The following is a 20,333-nucleotide window of genomic DNA, read 5'->3' as shown; positions in this document are numbered from 1 at the left end:
TAGGGTGGCTCCCGCCCGGCTGACTGAGAAGATCTGCTGCTCCCAAAGGTGGCTTTTTCCCTCTCCAGCAGGAATTTCTGCATATTCCACCTTCATCAGTACTGTCCCTTGTTGTGAGGGTTCTTTTTATCCAGTTTTCAGTTTTGTATCCAGGGTAATTTTTCCAAAATTCATTGTAACCTGGTTGTGTTCATGGAAGGAGATGAGTTCAGACTCTGCTTACACCACCATCTTGACGAGATCTGAGTACAGACATTTTAACTGTGTTAATTCTTCCATTCTAAGAGCATGGAATATCCTTCCATTTCTTTGTGTCTTCTTGAATTTCTTTCCAAATGTTTTATAGTTTTCGGTTTACAGATCTTTCTCCTCTTTGGTTAGGGTTATTCCTAGGTATGTTATTCTTATTTTCATGCTTTACTTTAATGGTTAAATCTTGTATACTTTTAAACTTTTACTTATTTATTTATTTTTTGTGGAAGTTCACCCCTGAGCTAACATCTACTGCCAATGCTCCTCTTGATGCTGAGGAAGACTGGCCCTGTCTAACATATGTTCCCATCTCCCTCTGCTTTATGTGGGATGCCTGCCACAGCATGGCTTGACAAGCAGAGCGTAGGGTCACACCCAGGATTCGACCTGGAGAACCCTGGGCTGCCAAAGCAGAACATGCGAAGTTAACCTCTGTGCCACCAGCTGGCCCTTTTAATGTTCAATTTTTAACTGGCAGTTGAGTGGAATGTAGCTTTAATATTCTAGTTTAGGCCAATTCTAGCACTGTGTCGATGTGGACAGGTTATTTTTTATTAAAACTGTGATGTCTGAGAATATTTCATAATTGTGTCTATGTTGTCCTGGCAACCTTCATGTTCACAGTGTTTCAGAGCCAGCTTAGAGCGGTCTGAAAACTCATCCTTTCCAGGTAACATATGTTTTGACTTGTCTGGAGTTTTTTGGGTTGTTACTTTCTGTGACTTTCAAACGTTCAAGCGCATTATATGTAAATACTGACGTCTTTCATTTTTTATTATTCTGGTCTGCTTTTTGTTTGACTTAATTTTTCTGTAAGCTTTTTCTTTCTTTTAGTATAATTGTAATGGTCTTTCTCAGCTATCACCCTTATATATGTTTGTCAGTCAGTTCTCATTCATTCCCAGTTATCAATTTTGTATTTCTTTAATAACCATCTGTTTTATAGCACAATGTGTGAGTGCTTTTGTTATTTTGGGGCATCGTCTTTGAATTATATTATCACTTGTATGAATCTTTGATATCTTAGCCTAGTTCAAACTGAGCACTGAGGACATGCGGGCATCTTGAGTGGTTTTGTATTATGACATCAGAAATTCAAAATTCTAGGTTGTCATGGCAACCACCTTTATGGACATCATGTTTCAGAGACAAATTAGACAAGTCTGATGATTTCCTCTTTCCAGGTAATATATTTTCTTTATCTTTCCTGGCTTTTTGAAGTTTCTAACTTGACCCTTGATATATGAAAGTTTCACTATATTATGTCTATATATTAGCTTACTTTATTTTTATATGGTGTGCTATTTGTTTGATTGGCATCCTCATCTCTGGAATGTTTATTTATTTTAAATATAATTGTAATGTTCTAATTTTTAGCAAACTTCCTTACAGATGGTGTCAATACACATAATCAATAATCCTTCTATTGCAAGAGATAGGAGAGAGAATTTCATTTGAGCCAAACTGAGCACTATAGCCTGGGAGGGCAGCCTTCACAAAGGAATGAAGTACTCTGCAAAAGAGTGAATTTCAGCATAGGTATACAGCCCTTCCAAACAAAGAAACATGCCCCAAGTATGACAGGTGTCCATTCTTTCAAGAGTTCAAAGAGATCATTTGTTACAGTTTAGCATGTACCCAGTGGACCACCATGACCCCAGAGCTATGGAAAGTGAGACTTATCTTTAAAGGATGCTAGGGGCATAGGAAAGGAGGCCTCAATTCTTCTCTTCAAAGAGAACATTTTTTACTTTGGATTATGATTAAAGCAGATGTACAATGTAGTTTTGTTAAGCCACAAGTCATGCCTTTTGGTTCAAATAAAGTTTCAAGTTTAAATCAGCATGGCTTCCCCATATATTCGAGTATATGAAAATGTTCTCCTTTCAGTGCTTGTCACTCTATTATTGCTTCTTCCAAATTATTCATGTCTTATTTCTTTAATCGTCATGTATTTTATCTCATAATGTTTCTGAGCCTGTTTTCTTTTAAATATTTTTATTTATATCTCTCGCTTTAATATCCTAACCTAGGCCAATCCTCATACTGTAAACAAGTGGCCATCTTGTTTGGCTTTTTACGGTGATGTCATAAACTCCCTCAATATTCTAAGTCCTCTTGACAACCTTCATGCACACTATGTTTCAGAGCCATCTCATACCAGTCTGATTACTCACCCTTTCCAGGTAACACAGTTTTCCTTTTTCTGGATTTCTTGTCGGTTTTCACCTTTATCCTTGAACTTTGTAAGGTCTACTACATTCTCTCTAGACACTGGTTTCTTTGCTTTAAACTTATCCTGGGTTTTATTTGTTATATTTTGTGTATATGGCCAAATGCGTGGACTTTCCCAGTAGAAAGTCCTAGAGTCCCTCCCAAGTTGAAGTTGCCCAGGCAATCTTCTGATGTGCAATGATAGTGTCCTCTCATAGCAGTCTGACAATTCAAGCTTGGCAGGTCTCATATTTTCCTTCATTCTTCATTTGGGGAAGTGTATCAGACGCATTCATAGATTGTAATATTCTAATTATTCTTTTGCTGGTACCTATTTATAATCTATCATCACAATTTCTACTTATTTATGATATCTGTGTCCACCATACCATGAAATCTATAATTATTCATGATACTAATCTTATGTATTTTTGTGTTTATAATCATATACCTATTTAATTATATATAGTGCTTCAGGTTTCATCTCCTACTTGGGTGCAGTGTTAACTTCAGTATGCTAGTATGGACTGATATCACGCCTATGAACATGTTTCCAACTTGGCTGGGTTTTATGTTAGGTCACAAAGTCCATGAAAATTCTGTCTTTGTGGCCAACCTGGTAGTGTAGTGGTTAAGTTCACATACTAAGCTTTGGTTGCCTGGATTTCATGTATTTAGATCCTAGGCATGGACCTACACACTGCTCATCAAGCTATGTTGGGGCAGCATCCCACATGCAAAATAGGTGAAGATTGGGATGGATGTTGGCTTAAAGACAATCTTCTTCACGCAAAAATTGAAAGATTGGTCTCAGATGTTAGCTCAGGGCCAATCTTACACACATACAAACACACACACAAATTTCTCTCTGAATTTCCCTCACATTCCTTGGATGCTCAATGACTTAAATCTTACTCAGACCCCCCTATTAATTTCCCCCTTGCAGTTACATTTTTTTCTTTGTTGGTTTTCTCAGTATTCTTTCTCTTCTTTTTGACATTTGAAACTTCTACTGGATTGTGTTCTGATATTTGCTCGATGATGATGGTAATCATGATGAGTATGATGATGGTGATGATGGTGTTGTATCATGATACTTTCTCTAGCAACTTCTGTGTATGCCAATTTTATTTTAATTTTCTTCATTGTTCATCTTTTATATGGTCTATTTTACCAGCAGCATTTTATAATATATTTTCTCTCTCTTTTTAGATTTTTAAGTTTTGTTTACCAGTTGAGTGGAATATATCTGAAATATAAATTGGTTGAGTTTAATATTTTATGTCACAGTGTTGCCCAAAATTTTGTGCAAATTTTTCTGACAGTCTTAAGGGGCATAGTGTTTTAGAGATAACTTAGATACATCTCATAATTCACCCCTTACAAGGGGTGTTTGTAGGTCTACACAGCAACATATTGATAATTAAATGGAAAATTCAATAGACAGACCACTGCCTTTTGATTATAAAATCACTAAAAAAACTCCATATTTATTCAATACTTTTTGAATCAATCATTAAGCCATAATTAAAAAATGACAAACGACAAGTTTTTAAAATATTTCCAAGACTTTCTGAGGGTGTTTTATGTGTATATGTGTAAGTGTGTTTTTGTATCTTCTATTTTTAGTCCCAAATCACATCATTTAAAAAAACCACTTTTGGGGCTGGCCCCGTGGCTGAGTGGTTGAGTTTGCGTGCTCCGCTGCAGGTGGCCCAGTGTTTCGTTGGTTCGAATCCTGGGCGTGGACATGGCACTGCTCATCAAGCCACTCTGAGGCAGTGTCCCACATGCCACAACTAGAAGAACCCACAACGAAGAATATACAACTATGTACTGGGGGGCTTTGGGGAGAAAAAGGAAAAAATAAAATCTTTAAAAAAAATTAAAAAAAACATTTTTATATATTTACATCTCAACAGACTTACAGTCAAAGCAGAATGTTAAAAAAAATACTGCTCAGTTTCAGAGTAAATAAACTCTTTGTTAAGTGATTCAAATTCTTCCTAGAAATTCTATTGATGATGTAAGTTCATCTTTGCTTGAACATTTATATTGTACTGTATTTTTTTAAATTTTTATTAAGGTATCTATGAATTCTCAGTAACAGTTGGTCTATTTGCATTAATAGCAGAACAAAGAAAATCTTTTAGAACTTTTCTGACAATAATATTGCAGAGAGGAGTCCGAGTATCTAAATTTGTAATATATCCTGAACTTTATTTAGAGGGGAGACCTTTCCTATCCTCTTAAAATCCCATATAAATAAACTATATTCCAATGTCCTCATATCTCCTAGGTTTCATTTAATAGAGAACACTGTATTTTAAATACAGATCTCTGAAAGTTTCAGGTGATGAAAGATGAAAAATTTTGCCCTCTTCTCTCTCTTTTCTCTTTCTGCAATCTTGATTATTCTAATATATGTTCTCTTGATGGAATTGCTTGAATTACATAGATTTGTTTTGCTCTTTGGTTGTTGCTGTTGCTCTGGTCTGACTAAGTTGTTTCAAAATTCCTGTTCTCTAGCTCACTTATTCTGCCTTCCATTTGCTCTACTCTGCTATGGATGATCTTTATTGCATTTTTTAATTTAATTCATTGAAGTCTTCAACTCCAGAATTTCTGTCTTTTTGTGATTTCTATTTGTTGAATATTTTGTTCTTGTATTTTTCTCTCATTATTTGAATTGTCTTTCTGAATTTTCTTGTAGTTTATTGAGCTTCTTCAAAACAGCTATTTTAAATTCTTTATCACCTAAATTGCAAACACAAGTGCCATTGAGCTCAGTTATTGGAGCATTATTGTTATCCTTAGTGATGATATGTTTCCTTTACTTTTTATGATCCTTTTAGGTTTGCAATGCAACTTTCATATCTGAAGTAGAAGAACTCTTAAATCTTCAATGGCTTCCTTCAGATGGGGTATACTCTTTGTTGATACTGTTCTATATGGGTTTTTTCCTCTTTTGCATGGGTACACCTGATCCACTCTTCTTACTCTCTCTTATGGCAGAATTCATTGCTTCTTACCACTCAGAAGGCTGGCTACTGGTCACCTCTCTTGTTTTCTAGAAAGTAGTGCTATAGCTAAGTTTGTGGTTTCTCCTTTGTCCACAATCCTGGTCTGTTTTTCAAATAGCACTCTGATTACTGGACTTGCTTTTGACATTTTATTTGGGAGCATGTACAACGATGTGGCCACAGAGTGGGGGCAGGTGTGGGTTTAGCATTCACAGCATTGAGGGTGCCTGCAGACTTGTTGGGGATCTCCTTTGGTGAGCTACACCTAAAAGCTCCTGAGTGGACTTCCTGTTGAACTTTTGAACACAGTCAGCAGGAACCATGTTCTTTTAATGCCATTTGATATTATCTGCCTCTTCCTGGATATCCTCTTTTCTCCCAATTATTCTGAGACCTGCTGGAGAGAAATAGGTTTCACTAGCAGCATTCCACTCTACTGCAGTAGCCAGGCACTGACTCACTGCTCTCATTTTTCTCACAGAGAGCTCACCACCATCAGATATTTCATTCCTGCACAATGTTGCCTTGTTGGGGGAGGAGTGCAGCACTAGGAAAGTTCCTCTTACCATCTCCACTGTGACAAAACACATATTTTTTTTCTCCACTGTGGTGTTGGAATCTCCTACTTGGAAAGCATGAACATCTGGAAATTCTCTTTCGTTCATGGTTATCTGCCCAAGTCAGCACTCTCCAGGTTTTTTCCTGACTGTGGCAAGGGGGGTTGGTGGAGGTTTGTGACTCTGCTAGTTCCACAGCCCATACTGAGGTCTGTCCACCTCTTACCAGATGCACAGACAGGTGAGACTCCTCCTGAGTGTTTTGGTGTATTGTGCTGGATCTCACAACTCCAAAAATGGTGCTCTTGTTCATAGGTAGATATCCAATTTATTGTTAAAAAAGGGAGACAAAAAAGAGGAGTGTCTTATGCCACCATGATGCTGACATCACCTGTTATTTGGATGCTTTGTGGAGAATAGGCCACAAGTGGACAAAAATAGGAGTGGTATAGCATTTTAATGCTTGTCACAGTACTGACATGCTGACTTAGACTAGGAATATAGGTTTAAAATTATGAGAAAAGGTCAGACTTAGATTAACAAGAATGTTATTACTGTGCATGTGTAATGTGAGAGAAAATTAGAAGTCAAAGATGACACCACATACTTGGCCTGAGCAAAAGGAGGAAAGTCAGGTACCATTTTCCAAGTTTCAGAATATTCCAAAAGTAGAAAGACAGAATAAAATCAAGAGTTCCCTTGATGTATTAAGTTTGAAAGGACTATTAGATATTCCAGTGGTGATATGGAGAAGGCTTGTGCCTATACACATTGTAAATCATGGTTGGGGTATTATATTTGAGAAGCATCAGCCTACCAAAGATATTCAATGATTTGAATCTAAATTACATCACATATGGAAAAATATAGACAAAGAAATGAGTCCAAAAGAGCACCCTATAACATTTCAATATGGAGAATCCCACTGGAGATTTTGGAGCCAGGAATGAGATGGAGTCAGAATAGTTATTAAGATAAAAGTAAATATATCTGAAACATTATCCATCAATAAAAAGGAATATATTACTGATACAATCAGTAACGTTTGTGCACCTCAAAAACATAATGTTAGGGCAAAGAATCAAGGTGAAGCAGGTCCCACGTACTATATAAGAGCATTTTTATAAAATGTCTAGAAAAGGCAAGAATATAGAGAAAAATGAATGAATTAGTGTTTGCCTGGATGTGTGTGTGGAAACAGTGTTACGTGCAAATGAGCATGAAGCATCTTGTTGGGGGGATGGAAATGTTCTAAAAGTGGGTTAATGTAAGGGTTCCACCACACTGTAAATGAACTAAAAATCATTAAATTATATGCATAAGTGGGTGAATTTTACAGTATATAAATTATTCTTCTATAAAGCTGTTAAGAAAAATAGGGAACCATGGAAAATGTGTTATCATTGAAGATTAGAGAATTATGTTTTTCCAAAAGTAGAATGAAGTTAATAGCATTAAGTCTCAAAAAATGATGACATTCACTTAGACAAAATGAGGGTTGTTGATGACTCTGATAAGACTAATCCAAGGATATCTTCCTGTCCTTTAGAAAAATGGTGGATGTTTCTTCTAAATCTCTATAAATTATGACTTATCTCAGTACTTTCATCAGAGTAAAATAGATAAGACTTGGGCATTTTTGCCAAATTGTGTAAATACTAGGATTTTATTTTTTATTGACTTGAGTTTAGGGATGAACTTGGAAGGAATTACATCTTTAAAATGTTTATTTTTCACATACAGTAATATGAAAAAAGGCAGCTACAAGTAGACTTTTCTGGCTTCTGACCATTTAGCTGCAACATATCTAAATTGTATGTATTTGAAAATCAACAATGAGTTCCAAAAAAAATTTAACTGAGCACCAAAGTAGGTCCATTCAAAAAGGCAATTATGTTACTGCTTTAAATTCAGAAGAGCGCTGCAATGTACAAAGATAAATTCAGTCAACTCCTAGAGGAAACAAATTGGTTGGAAAATGCTCAGGAACCTGCTGAATTCTTCAGAATTAATAGCCAGCCTATCACAACCTCAGTCACCACTCAAGTCTTTCAAGTGCCTCTGGAGGAGAAACAGTATGTCACCAGGTTGGTGAAGATAGACAAGGAAAACTTTACCTAGATATCATGCAAAAGACTAATGCCAACTTAGAGTTAATTTTTATCAAAGACCAGGGCCTCTGCATTATAGCCTCTGGTGAACCAGACACTGTCATGAAAGCTCAGAAGGAGATTTTTGCATGGTTTCAGGATAGAGTTTTAACTACAATCTCCGTTCCAAAAGAACATCCTTGCTTTGTTATAGGCAGGACTGGAGGAGAAATACAAGACTTGGAAGAAAAAGATGCAACCAACATACAGAACTTAGGCCCAGATAATCACAACAACTGGATTAAGACTGTTGGCACCAAAGAGGTCATGAAGAAGGATTTACATGAAGTCTTAGGTATGTCTACTGATCAAGTCAAGTGTGCTGTAGAGAAGTTAGATGTGCAAAAAAGCATTTTTTCCTTCCACTCCTGGACCATCCAATAAAACTTTTGACAAAATTATACCAGAAACAGAGTCACACATCCATTTTCTGCCACCTAGTGTCAATCAGACACAAGTGGGCTTTACTGAAAAAAAGCAACAGCTTAGTCAGGCTCAGGCTTGTGTAAAGGAGACTTTTGAGAGTATTAAAAAGAAAACCACACTCATAGATGTGGAGATGAAATTTCATCACAAGGGTACCATAGATCCCAAGAGAAATTCTGTCCAGGTGAACTTGGAAAGCACTGGAATTTCAATAGAGATCTTACCATTAGAGAGCATGTCAGATTCTGTGACAGAGCAAGGTGAGCCTGGAAGCTTAAGGAAGGCATTTGCCAAAGCTAGTTTGAAAACCAAGGTTTACACTGTTTCCTCTATCTTTGTACCTTCCTGGCTTTACAGATTTATCATTGGTAAGAAAGGTTGTAATATATCCAAAATCACCCAGAGCGTGCCACAAGTTCACATCGAATTTATTGAAGGAGATAAAATAACAATAAAAGGACAAAAAGAAGATTTAAATTATGTACAAGAACAAATTGAGGTCATAGGCAAAGATACAATTAACAGGATGGATTATGCAGAAATCAATGTTGACTAAAAGTTTCAGAAACATTTGATAGGGAAGAATGGTGCTATCGTAAAGCAAATTAAAGAGAGGAATAAAGTTTCTGTGCTAATCTTATAAAAATGAAAAGAACAACTTGATTAGAATTGAGGGGGAATCTGAGGGTGTCCAACAAGCCAAGAGAGAACTTCTAGAACTTGCTGGTCATTTAGAAAACGAGCACAGCAAAGACTTAATAATTCAGCAAGGATTCACTCCGCAATCATTGGGAGGAAAGGTGAACGGATCCATGACATCCAGAAGAAATTCCCTGAGGTGATGATTCATTTTCCTGACCTAGCACAAAAAAGTGACACAGTCCAACTTAGAGGGCCAAAACATGAAATAGAAAAATGCACACAATATTTGGAGAATGTGGTGACAGGCATTGTAGAGAGTAGCTATTCCGTAACTATTCCCAACTTTAAAAAGCCTCACAGAAATGTCAATGGAAGAGGAGGTGCAAACATAAAAAAAATCTGTGCAGCAAGCAACACCAAAAGTAATCCTCCATCGGCAAGTGGCTACTCAGAAGATATTGTCATCAGTGGAAAACCTGCAAACTGTGAAGTAGCTTCTAACTGGATTCTTCCAACTCAGAAACATATAACCAATAGTCCAGAGGTAGAAATTTCTATTCCTTCCAATCTACACAAGTCTCTTACCAATTCTAAAGACTGTTTGATTGGTGCAATCATGCAAGAATGTGGAAGGATCCACATCCACTTTCCAAAAATGGACTCAGGCCTTCGAAGAGTCATTATTAGAGGCCCTGCCCATAGTGTTGAAAAGGCCAAGACAAAACTGCTACAACTAGCAGAAGAAGAGCAAACCAAGAGTCATACTGTAATTCTCCACGTCAAACCACAGTATCACAAATTCCTCATGAATAAAAATGGTGGCAATGTTTCCAAAGTCTGTAATGAGACTGGAGCGCACATCATTTTCCCTATCCCTGAGGACAAGGATCAAGAATTGTTAACTATTAAAGGAACAGAGAAGGCTGTCAAAGATGCACAAAAGGGACTAGTGGCACTAATTACAAATCTAGATAACATTGTAGAGGAGGACATACTGATAAATCCTGTTTACCACCACCATTTTTTCAAGAGAAGAGGCCCGATTTTTCAGCAGATGACTGATGAGTGTGGTGGTGTTAGTATTAACTATTCATAGTCAGGAAAACAGAGAAACAAAGTCACAATCAAAGGAGCAAAGCCTTTTGTGGAAGCAGCCAAGAAGCATATTCATGAGATTTCTGAGGACTTGGATAGTCAAGTCACAACAGAATCTGTTATTCCCCAGAAGTTCCATCATTTTATCATGGTACAAATGTGTTCTCTAATCCAACAAATTATTACAGATTATTATGTCCAAATCTAATTCCCAGATAAAGAGAAGAACTCAGTTACTAATATAAATCCAACTGTTCAGCAAAATGCAGAAGAAGTTAGGGAAAAGAGCACTACAGAAGCTGCTTCTATTTCCCCAAGGAAATGTGACATCATACTTATTTCTGGCCAAAAGGAAGAGTGTGCAGCAGCCATGGAAGCCCTTGAAGCTTTAATTCCTGTCACTGCTGCACTAGAGATGCCCTTTGACCCTCACCATTATATCATTGGTCAGACAGGAAGAGAGATATGAAAGAAAATGGATGAGTTAGAAGTTAATATACATATATCAGCACCCGGATTGGTATCTGATATCCTTTTTATCACTGGCCTTGCTGCCAATGTAGAATAAACCAAGCCCAGCTTATGAGTAGGAGTCAAGGCTTTACAAAATGAAATAGATCTAGCATTAACAAATTTTAATCTCAAGTTCACAGTAGACCCCAAACATCACCCTAAGATCATTGGTCAAAAAGGACTAGTTCTTACTCCTATTTGCTCAAAGCATGATGCTGCTATTCATTTTCCAAGTAAAGGAGCAATGAGATACAAGACCCAATCACCATCACTGGATATGAAAATAACGCCACCGCTGCCCGGATACAATAATGAAACTGGTGCATAAATTTGAAAAAACTGTTACTAAGCAAATCCCACTAAACCACCGTGGTGATGGACACATTACTGGATTCCATGAAAAGACAATTCATAAAATCATGAATCAGTTCCCAGTAGACATGTGTTTCCCTTCACATTTCTTACACTGTTGTCTCCAATACATTCCTCTTTAAATTCCCCAGAATATGTTATTATAAAGATAAGGTGCTCAGTTATGTATGTGTGCAGTAGTTACTAACGTAGTATCTAATTTCCACTCAGAACATATTTCTAATATTTCTTGTATGGAACAGAGTTTCCATCGTTTTAAATGTAGCTCATTAAAATATTAAACAAATACCACATACTTCCTAAATTTCATGGTCTTCTTAGCATTCCATTATTCACTTATCTTTCATTATGAGAAGTCAACAATATGGCAAGGAGTTTACATCTGTGTCCTCCTCCCAAGGCGTAAATTTTGACTTTGCAAAAAGTAAAACCAAATGTGCTATTTTTACTCTTTTTTCATGTGTTGTTATTTGCATTACTTCCAATCTTCTCGTTTGTAGAGTGACACCAATTTCTTTGACAACAGTCAAAATGTTCATCTAACATGGCTTACAGAATAGTGATAAAAATAGACTTTGGACAGCATCATTAGGTGCTGAGTGTTGTTTTGGAGTAATTGCATACCAAAAGTAACATGGCAGTGATGTTAGAGGAGATAAAAAAAGACCATGGAATGTAAAGAATATCAAATTACCTAGAATTGCTTTGGTTTTTCAGACTATGTTTCTAACTGCCAATTTGGGTATTGAGACTCCCGTAATTTTTTTCTTCCTAGACATAGCCTTCAGAAGACTACTTTAGGAAAGAAATGTCAAACCCAAAACAGACTGTGTTTTCATCTTCTTTCCAGTAATCTCCCAGGTTGGGTAAAATCTTAAGGTGATGGTGACAAGTGTTATTTTAGTAGATGATGTGGGTCACCAATAAGATCAACCCTGCAAAACTAAAGCACTCACTACTCACTCTGATGCTGATGTAAACAGCCAGTGTCTGGCATCTACATTTACCCACCCCCAGCATTTTCCTCATCTGAAGTTAACCACCTCGACCAAGGTCATGTGTCCTTCCCAGGGGCAGCCTCTACCCAATGACTAGTCAACCCAGCTTCCTTTCCACCTTTCAAGACAATTCTCCATGATCGTCTCAAATCTAGAGCTCACCATGAAGTCAGGTGAGTTCTTTGCTCTGAATGCATCAGAACTAAACTCCATCTACCCAATTATGTTGTGTTCATTTCACAATAGGTGTTCATCTCAAGATTATTCTCCAGTAAACTTTGAGCATACAAATGCTTTCTCTCTGGGTCTGATGCAGCAATAGTTAGATGAATTTATCTTAGAAACATCTTGTATGGGATGTGAGGGGTAGAAAAAGAGGGAATATGGAGACAGATGTTTAGTATCAATGATTTTGACCAGATCTTAAGGAGTGGCTCACTTTCTTTTAAATCATCTCAGGTTTCCCTCTACCTGCACAATGCCTTTCCAAAACACATAAACAAAAGCCTAATGTAATCTAGCATTTAATATCTCTTAATTTTGTTTTGTTTTTATTATAGCATTTAGAATTAGAGGATTTACAAGATAATATGCAAATTCTCATACCATCACCTACTTCATCATGCCAGGTTGCTCTTCCTGCAGAAGTGGGGCTGGATAGCGGTTTGGGGAGGAAGGATGCTTGGGTGAAGGTAGTGCACACACACTTCTGAGTTCAAATATATGCATTCAACGTAACTAAGCATTACCGACGTTTCTTCACTTCCACAAGAAGTATATGAGTTTCCAATGGTCCACACCTTTACCAGCAACTTGACCTGCAGGGAATTATTTTAGCATAATATTGATTTTAGGCCACTGAGTCAATGTCTTTCATGATTATAGGCATGTTACCTAGCTTATTGTCCTAACCCATTAAGCTTAATTATTATGCTTCAGGTGAATCTGAGATATGATCATCTGTGCTTGAGAAATGTTGCTAGCAGCATAGTAGTTATTTCTGTTTGACCCTCATGAGCCCTATCCTCAGTATTAACCATTGCTCACTAGAAACGCTGGATTACAATTGAGAGTTCATCATTATTGGACAATATTTAGACCAATGCATTAATTAAATTTACTCCAAGGCTACAAAAATAATTCCCTATTCTGTATTTCATTTTGAATTATGTTTAGCTATGTTATTCAACAAAACCATCAGAGTCTCTGCAATGAGATCAAATGGAACATTAAGATGTTTCAGGAGTAGATTGTATAAAGACAATAACAATAAGAACAAAATCAACATTATAGGGATAAACACAAATTCAAAAAAATCTTCTCCCATTATAAAATTTACAAAGAAAAATAAAACCTGAAAGATTCAATAAACATGAAACTTAAATTCGGAAGTTTCTTTCTCTTTTTCTATGCTCTGAAATAAGTTAGGTGGAATCAGATTGTTTACTCTCTAGGCATTCATAGAATGCACTCTGAATCCATCAAGGTCATGTACATTCTTTTGGGGAAGTTCTGTGTTTTCTCTCTCATGCTCATTTGGTCTATTGATATGGGTTTTTTCCTAACCTTATTTTTCTAATTATTTTCAAATTTATTTATATTTTCAAATTATTTTTGAGGTTGTTTATTATGATTCATTTAATTTTTCAAAATTCCCACTCTTCTGATGATTATTGTCATCATTTATAATTTTGTGTATTTGCACTTTCACTTTAGTTATAGAAATCGATTGTGTTAAGCCACTGAGATTTTGGCTTAAATTCAATTAAATCTGATTAAACTATTTCACAGCAAAGAAAAAGAGGGAAATCTTCAAAATTCTCTATAGAAGTAGTATGATATTAAAGCAGAATACCACCCGAAATTGCATGAAAAATCTGGAGACCAGTCTTATTTATGAACATTGATGCTATATTTAAAATAAAATACTCGCAAATTCCAACAGTATTAAATTTTCTTGACCAAATAAGGTATTTATTCAAAGAATATTTGTGTTTGAAAATTAGGAAAACCATTGACATAATTTATCATATTGATAGAGATAAGTGATAAAGAGAAATATCATGTAATATCTATAGATTAAAGTAAGTCATTTTACAATTTAAACACCTATTCTTATTTGATAAATACATTCACTGAATAGTAACTGGTGGTTCATTTCCTAGCATTGCACATGCACACTTGTACTGACATACTATACAAAGGATGATTGTACCACCAGAGGTATTCCTGCTAAAATTGGGACTAAAAAAGTAACCACTATCTACAATAACCTTTAAGATTGTGTTGTATTGCAGCTATTAGCCAAAGTAAATAGAAATGTGAAAGCAATTTGTAGCTAAGAACTGGAAAGAGAGATAGTAAAGCATCTGTCTTGGAGAGTGATATGAATGCATATATGAAAACACCAAATAGTCAATGGAAAAGCTATGATACACAACAAAATAATTTTACAGGTGAGCAGAATATAAAATCAAAATACAAATGTCAATGGCTTTTTATTAGAAGCCATATAAAGTAGTCAATGTATTGGATAGTAAACCTCATTGGTAATAAATAAATACTGACAAGTAAAATACTTAAGAATAAACTTAACAAGAAATGCTCAAAACTTATACACTTAAGGTTAGAAAAGACTTGAAAAATATCAAAGGCGATTTGAAAAAAGAGGAAGAAACTATACATTATACGTTTAATGCAATCTTAATAAAAACACTATAATTTCTTTTTTTCTGTGTCTTGACAAGTTGATTATAAATTTTGAAAGTAAAGACATGATTAGCTAAGAAAACCCTGCTAAAGGAAAATATTCAGGAAGCCACAGACCTACCAGATATAAACACTAATTAGAAAGCCTCAATTATTAAAATATTGTGGTGTTTTTACCATATAAATTGATAAGCCAAGGCAAAAGAATATACAACCTCGAAGCAGAATCAATAGGACATAGGAATTGAGAATATGAAAAAGAATAAAGAGTGTCTTAAATAGTGAGGGCTTATGTATTGGTTTGCTAGGGCTACTGTAAAAGAGTACCACAAACTTGGTGGCCTAAAATAAAAGAAATTTATCTCTCACAGTTTCAGAGCTTGAAGACTGAAATCAATGTGTTGAGAAGCCTATATTCCCTCAAAAGGCTCTAGGAGGCTAGCTATTCCTTGCTTTGTCCAGCTTTTGGTGATGGTTGACAATCCTTCTTATTTCGTGGCTTTTAGACCCATCAATCCGATCTCTGTCTCCATCTTCACATCCCCTTTGCCCTGTATGTGTCTGTCTCGCATTTCCTTTATTCTTATAAAGACACAGGTCATTCAATTTAGGGCACACTCAGGCAATTGACGATTATTCTTGAGATCCTCCATTATATCTGCAAAGACTTTTCTCCAAAATAAGATCTTATTCACAAATTACAGGGGTGAGGACAACAGCATATCTTATTGGGGGAGGGAGTTACCATTCAACCCATTATAGCGTGGATGTGTGAAAAGTCATATGGAAAAAGATAAAACAATCTTTTCCTTATTCCAAATGATTGTAGAAACTTTAAGTAGAACATAGAATCAAATAGGAAAGTTCTAGAAGAAAGCATGAGTGAAATCCTATATTGTTTTCCAAGATTAATAGTTAATAATGCCCATGTCTATAACAGATGCTCAGTAAGACCTAATTGACAGAAAGTAGAAAGAGAAAATCTTGGTTCTAGCTTTTCCATGATTAAGTGTGATAATAACTTTGCTATTATAAAACCACGACACTGTGAGGAAAAAAATTTACCTTAGCAAATTGTGTACTCCCTCTGAAATTGTTATTGAGGCATCATTTTGCTTCTGGTTCAGTTCATCCACTTGCAGTGGTGGTAGCCCAAGGCTAATTTGAGCAACTTTCCTCATACAAACTTTCTTCTTGCCTTTGAGCCCAACATCTCTGGCCCCTCACACCATAGGATTATAGTCTGAGTTTAGTGATATAGCCTTCACTCTCTCCTCTGAGCAGGTATATTTAGTTCTATGACTTTTTCCATTGTCACATGTTGAGGCAAAGCTTAGAGGAGTTAAATCTCCAGAAAGAATTCATTCTATTTCCAACTTGTTTTATCTGGAGAATCACAGCTAACCATTTCCTGAACCGGTGCTGATGCTGATACTCCTGCATCCTGAGTCCCAAAGGACTTTAAGAAAACCAATAATTCTGCTCTTCCTTTATTTTTGAACATGTTTCATCAAGGACCAAGCGAGAACTGCAAGCATAACTTGTGAGATAACTTTGAAGTTCACATTGTAAGTCATTGATTACTTTCCACTCAAGAGATAGTGGACAAGCAAAATTAATTCAAAATTTGTCCTTTTGCTTCCCTTCCTGGTCCTTGAGATAACTCACAGGATAGCACTGCCAAACCAATCTCTCTTGAATAGGGCAAGTCTATGCACTATGAAGCTTTACTAGTAGTTTCAAGGATACAAGCAATCAACAGGCCCATCCAAACAAAAAGAAGTCTGGGACATTGAGATAAATTCAGGAGACACTTCTTTCCAATAATAGACATGTGTTCTTAGGCCTAAGTTCAAATATAAGTGCTGCAAGTATGGCTTACAGTGACCTCACACAGCCCAGAGCATTTTAGGTTATAAATCATCTGCATTTTATACTCAGGTAGTTAGATAGTTTACATATCATCTTCCAAGAATCAATTCCTCAGGAATCTTTAAATTCTGGGATTGTTTACCACTAGCTATGTGAAATCAAGGACATCCTGTTGATATCATTTTATTGATAAGGACACCCCTCCTACTGCTACCATCAGTCTATTGACCTGTATGATTACAAGTAAGAGAGTTCTAATAACTTGTATTCTTGCTTCTTGGACCTTTCTTTGATACTGGATAAAAATGGATCATAGGTCTTTTTTAAGATCGTCTTGCAACTTTAAATTAAGAATGATTAGGGAGTATAACTAAAGCTGCCTATCTGGAACTGAGTACTCACAGTGTAATGCTGGAATATCACTAGTGCTGAGTAGTATAGAGAAATTGACTATTTTGAACTTAAAGATATCAATATTATTCTGTCCACTAATGAGCATAAAAATAAATTATCACTTCATAGCTTTTGTCCATTTTCTTCTATAGAGTTGTATCTTCTTTTGCCCACTCAGAAGAACAACAACAACAGCAACAACAACAAACCTTGGAAGGAATAGAATCTGATTTCCATAAGTCTCACATTATGTTACTTCAAATGTCCAGTTTTCAACAAAATCATGACACATGCAAAGAAACAGGAAAGTAAGACCTATACAAAGAAAATAAAATAGTCAATATAAAGTGACTCTGAGGAAGTGCAGACGTTTGCCTTACTAGACAAAGAGTTTAAATCAGCAGCTATAATTATATACTATATTTTATAATCATTATCACTCAGCAACTAAAAAACAAAGAACCAATGGAGACCAGATGTGAATAATTAAAGGAAAGTATGACAACAATGTCTCATCAAATGAACGTTATCAATAGAGATATAAATTATAACAAAATAACTTGATAGAAATTCTGGAGTTGCGAAGAAGACTAAGTCTAAATAAAAAACAGAATGAAAGAATGAGGAAAGACAGTCTCAGAGACACATGGGACACCATCAATATAATGACATATGAAAAAGAGGAGTTCCAGAAGGAGATGAAAGAGAAAAAGTTGTAGAAGAAATGTTTGAAGAAATTATGGTCAAAAACATAACAGTTTGATGAAAAACTGTAATGTGTAGTTGCAAGAAGTTCAACAAATTTTAAAAGCATAAACTCAAAGAGATCCACACCTACATACATCATAGTCAAACTGTCAAAGTAAAGATCTAAGAGAAATCTTGAATGTAACAAGAAAAAAGCAACTTATCATGTGTAAGAGATCACTGATAAGATTAAGAACATTGCTCACCAAAAATCAATGAGGACAGAAGGCAGTACAACGATATAATCAAAGTGCTGGACAAAAGAAATCTATCAACAAAGAAATGTATATCAAGAAAAACTATTCCAAATCTGAGAAGAAATTAAGACATTTCTCTGTGAATAAAAATAGAACATGCAGCTAGGAAGCCTAACCCACACGTAATATTAAAAGGAGCCCTTTCATATGAAATGTACACTAGAGATTAATAAAAATCCACATAAAGAAATAAAGTGCACCAGTAAGATTAACTACATACGGAATAATAAAATACAGTAAAAATTTAATTTTGTCTCTAACTCCTTTGCTTCTTCCATAACATTGAAAAGACAGCTGAATAAAAGATTAATCACAACTTTTTTTAAAGGTCTTATAGACAAAGATAACATTTTGGCAAAAACAATGTTACAGTGGATAGGGATGGAAAAGAGCTATATCAGATCCAAATTTTTGTATAATATTAAAATTAGTTTGGTATGAATCTTAACTATCGTGTATTAACTTACGATAATCTTTGCAGTCCTTGGAGGCAAGAACAAAGAAAATATTTTAAAAAATACATGGAGAAAAGGGAATTAATATTGCATTCTACAAAATATCCATTAAACAGAAAAGCAGGCAATAATGGAGGAATAGAGAAACAAAATAGACATAAGGTAAACACAAATAGCAATTTTGCAGATTTAAATCCTACCTTAATAAAAACGATATTAAATGCCAAGAGACTCAACATTTCAATCAAAAGGGAGATGCTAGTGAAATGGATACAAGTAAACATTATCTAACAATATGTTGTTTCAGAGAGAGACACACTTTAGATTCAAAGACATACCCAGTGTGAAAGTAAAGCATAGAAAAAGATATACCACAAAAATGACTTCAAGAAATTTAGAGTGGTTATAATATCAGAAAAAAACACTTTAAGAAAAAAAAATTGTTACTGGAGACAAAGAAGGACATTTTATAGAAAAGAGCCCATATATGAGGAAACCATATGACTTCTCGACTCATAAGCACCTAACAATAGAGTCCCTAAATACATGAAGCAGTAAACGATAGTCTTGAAGAGAGAAACAGATAATTCAACAATAAGTATGGAAAATTCTATGCCAAACTTCGAATGATGGATTAAAAATCTAGGCAGAGGATCCACAACAGAATAGAAGATATGAAGAAAACTCTAAACCAACTGGACTGAACAGACCTCTATGAAGACCTCCACTGAGCAGCATCAGAATACACATTCCTGTCAAGTGCACATGGAATATTCTCCAGGAAAATGCTTTGAGATTAATGAAAATAAAAGCACAACATACCACAACTCAGAGAATGCAGCTAAAGCAGCACTTAGAGGGAAATTTATAGCTATAATGTCTATACTAAAAGATCTCAAACAAATCCTTTAAATTTCCACTATAAGAAACAAGAAAAAAAAGTGGAAACTGAACTCAGGGTAGCAGATAGCAGAATGAAGGCCATAATAATGACCAGAGTGGAAAGTACCAAAATAGAGAATAGAAAAGCAATAGAAAAAAGTGAAAGGAATTCACTCATACATAGTCAACTGATATTAGATAAGAGTGCCAAGATAATTCATTGGGGAATGAATAGTGTTTGCAAGAAATGGTGCTGGGAAAACTTAATATCCACATACAAAGGAATGCAGTTAGAATTCTACCTCACAGCCTACACCAGAGTTCAATCAAAAAAGAATCAAAGACTTAATGAGGACATCAAAAACTACAAAATTATTGTAAAACGTGTTAATCTTGGGAACCTTTGAATAGGTCACAGTTAGTTATGTATGATACAAAAAGCATAAGAAATAAACAAAAATAGATAAACCTGACACATAAAAATTAAATATTTTGTGTTTTAAAGTGTACCAACAAGAAAGTAAATTGGTTGATGCCAGCCCGGTGGCACAGCATTTAATTTTGGACATTCCACTTCAGTGGCCCAGGGTTGGCTGGTTTGGATCCCAGGGGCATATATAACCACTGCTTGTGAAGGCATGCTGTGGTAGGCGTCCCATATATAAAGTAGAGGAAGATGGGCATGGATGTTAGCTCAGGGCCAGTCCTCCTTCAGAAAAAAAGAGGAGGATTGGTGGCAGATGTTAGCTCAGGGCAAATCTTCCTCAAAATAAAAT

General features: G+C 35.6%; 1 protein-coding gene across 1 annotated transcript; it reads left to right on the top strand.

Moving 5' to 3' along the window:
• The first annotated feature begins 7,972 nt into the window (after window positions 1-7,972).
• Window positions 7,973-10,360, top strand: LOC124245445 (vigilin-like). The gene is given in 5 exon segments (XM_046672855.1): window positions 7,973-8,133; window positions 8,355-8,491; window positions 8,604-9,258; window positions 9,260-9,387; window positions 9,390-10,360. Coding segments are annotated over 5 exon segments (2,052 nt in total).
• The last annotated feature ends 9,973 nt before the right edge of the window (window positions 10,361-20,333 follow it).

This window comes from Equus quagga, chromosome 10, assembly GCF_021613505.1.
Source record: "Equus quagga isolate Etosha38 chromosome 10, UCLA_HA_Equagga_1.0, whole genome shotgun sequence".
Classification (NCBI taxonomy): domain Eukaryota; kingdom Metazoa; phylum Chordata; class Mammalia; order Perissodactyla; family Equidae; genus Equus; species Equus quagga.
This window is presented reverse-complemented; position numbering and strand designations above follow the sequence as displayed.